Raw genomic sequence first — 1,225 nt, 5'->3', positions numbered from 1 at the left:
CATGGTTTAGGCGACATGGTGGTGTTGGGTTAACGATGGACTTGACGATCTTGAAGGTCCTTTCCAACCTTAGTGATTCTGTGAACTCTATTACTCATGAAATAAGCCACAGATTACACCGGCTGATACATAGCACACAGATGAAGTGACTCAGTCACATTAGCCATTTCAATGCTAGATGTTTCTTCAGACCTGCTGTCTCCTTATGTAATGCAGTAAACATTTATGGAGGCCTTTGTTGCAAAAGCCTCAAAGATGTACAAAGACCCGTCTTGTATGTTAAGGCTGCACCCCTAAAGCTGGCTCTTACTAGTCTAGAAAGGCTAGGAATCCTCATAAGGCTGGGAACTCCCCCTTCCTAGAATGCTTTAAGTCTAGTCTAGGAGCTTCAAATGAGCCAAAAATAGCCTGGATACAAAAATACAGTAGAAGCAGGCTCGTTTCTGAAGGCTGTCCCACTCCAAAGAATACCTGCCTTCATAAAACTAGGAAAAAAACTAGTGGTCAGAAACTTGCATATATTTGCAAGAAAAGGAAAGAGAAAGAAAAGGCTTATTCAGTTTTATACTTCCATATAATAAAGATTTCCCTCTGCAGCTCCTCATGCAGGCAGCCAGAGAGTTTTCTAAGAATTCACAGCGACTTCTGACTTACTGTGAAGTCTGTCCAGATGAACAGCTTGGAAATTTAATTGACAAATTAAATGACAATTGATAGTTTAAACAACAAATGCAGGAGGGTATACCAGAAATGGTACTGACCACAGCATGGTTTAATAAGGGGGAGGGGAAGAAAAGAAGTGAGGACAATAAATAAATAGGGTTTTTTTTCCTTTTTTAGAAGCACACAAAAACATACTGTAACCAAAACCCAAACCAGACTGAACTAAGTGTATCATTGCAATTTTTGCCTAAAATAAGCTGAAGCCCACAGGATTGAATCGATTGCCTATCAATAGTTTGGTTTTTTTAAGTTACTTTTTGGAAGCAGAAAGAATCATCCATCTGTGCAAACACATACTGCAGACATAGCGACAGCTTTGTGTGTATGGAACAGTTCTTATTAGAACAGACTAATGACTATTTTAAAGAAATGTAAGATTTCTGGTTTTTGGTTTTGTTTTTTTTTTTTTTTTTCCAATCACACTACAAACAAACACCAGAGTGGAAAGTTACAGGATGCCAAAGTATAGATAAATCCTAGAAAAAAAACGAGACTAAGATGA

The 1,225-nt window shown here is 38.1% G+C and overlaps 1 protein-coding gene across 1 annotated transcript in view; it reads right to left on the bottom strand.

Annotated features, from left to right (window-relative positions):
* Positions 1 to 803: 803 nt before the first annotated feature.
* The window catches only part of LOC104618452 (mitogen-activated protein kinase kinase kinase 5-like), a gene marked incomplete at its 5' end in the record, with an annotated part of 30,713 nt that continues 30,291 nt past the window's right edge, over positions 804 to 1,225 (bottom strand). Inside the window, one exon of the mRNA XM_010284048.1 lies at positions 804 to 1,199. Coding sequence (XP_010282350.1) covers positions 1,172 to 1,199 — 28 coding nt within the window. The remainder of the gene's footprint in view (positions 1,200 to 1,225) is intronic.

Source organism: Phaethon lepturus, unplaced genomic scaffold (genome assembly GCF_000687285.1).
Source record: "Phaethon lepturus isolate BGI_N335 unplaced genomic scaffold, ASM68728v1 scaffold12023, whole genome shotgun sequence".
NCBI lineage: Eukaryota > Metazoa > Chordata > Aves > Phaethontiformes > Phaethontidae > Phaethon > Phaethon lepturus.
Note: the sequence above shows the minus strand (reverse complement) of the source record. Positions and strands in the feature narration are given on the sequence as shown.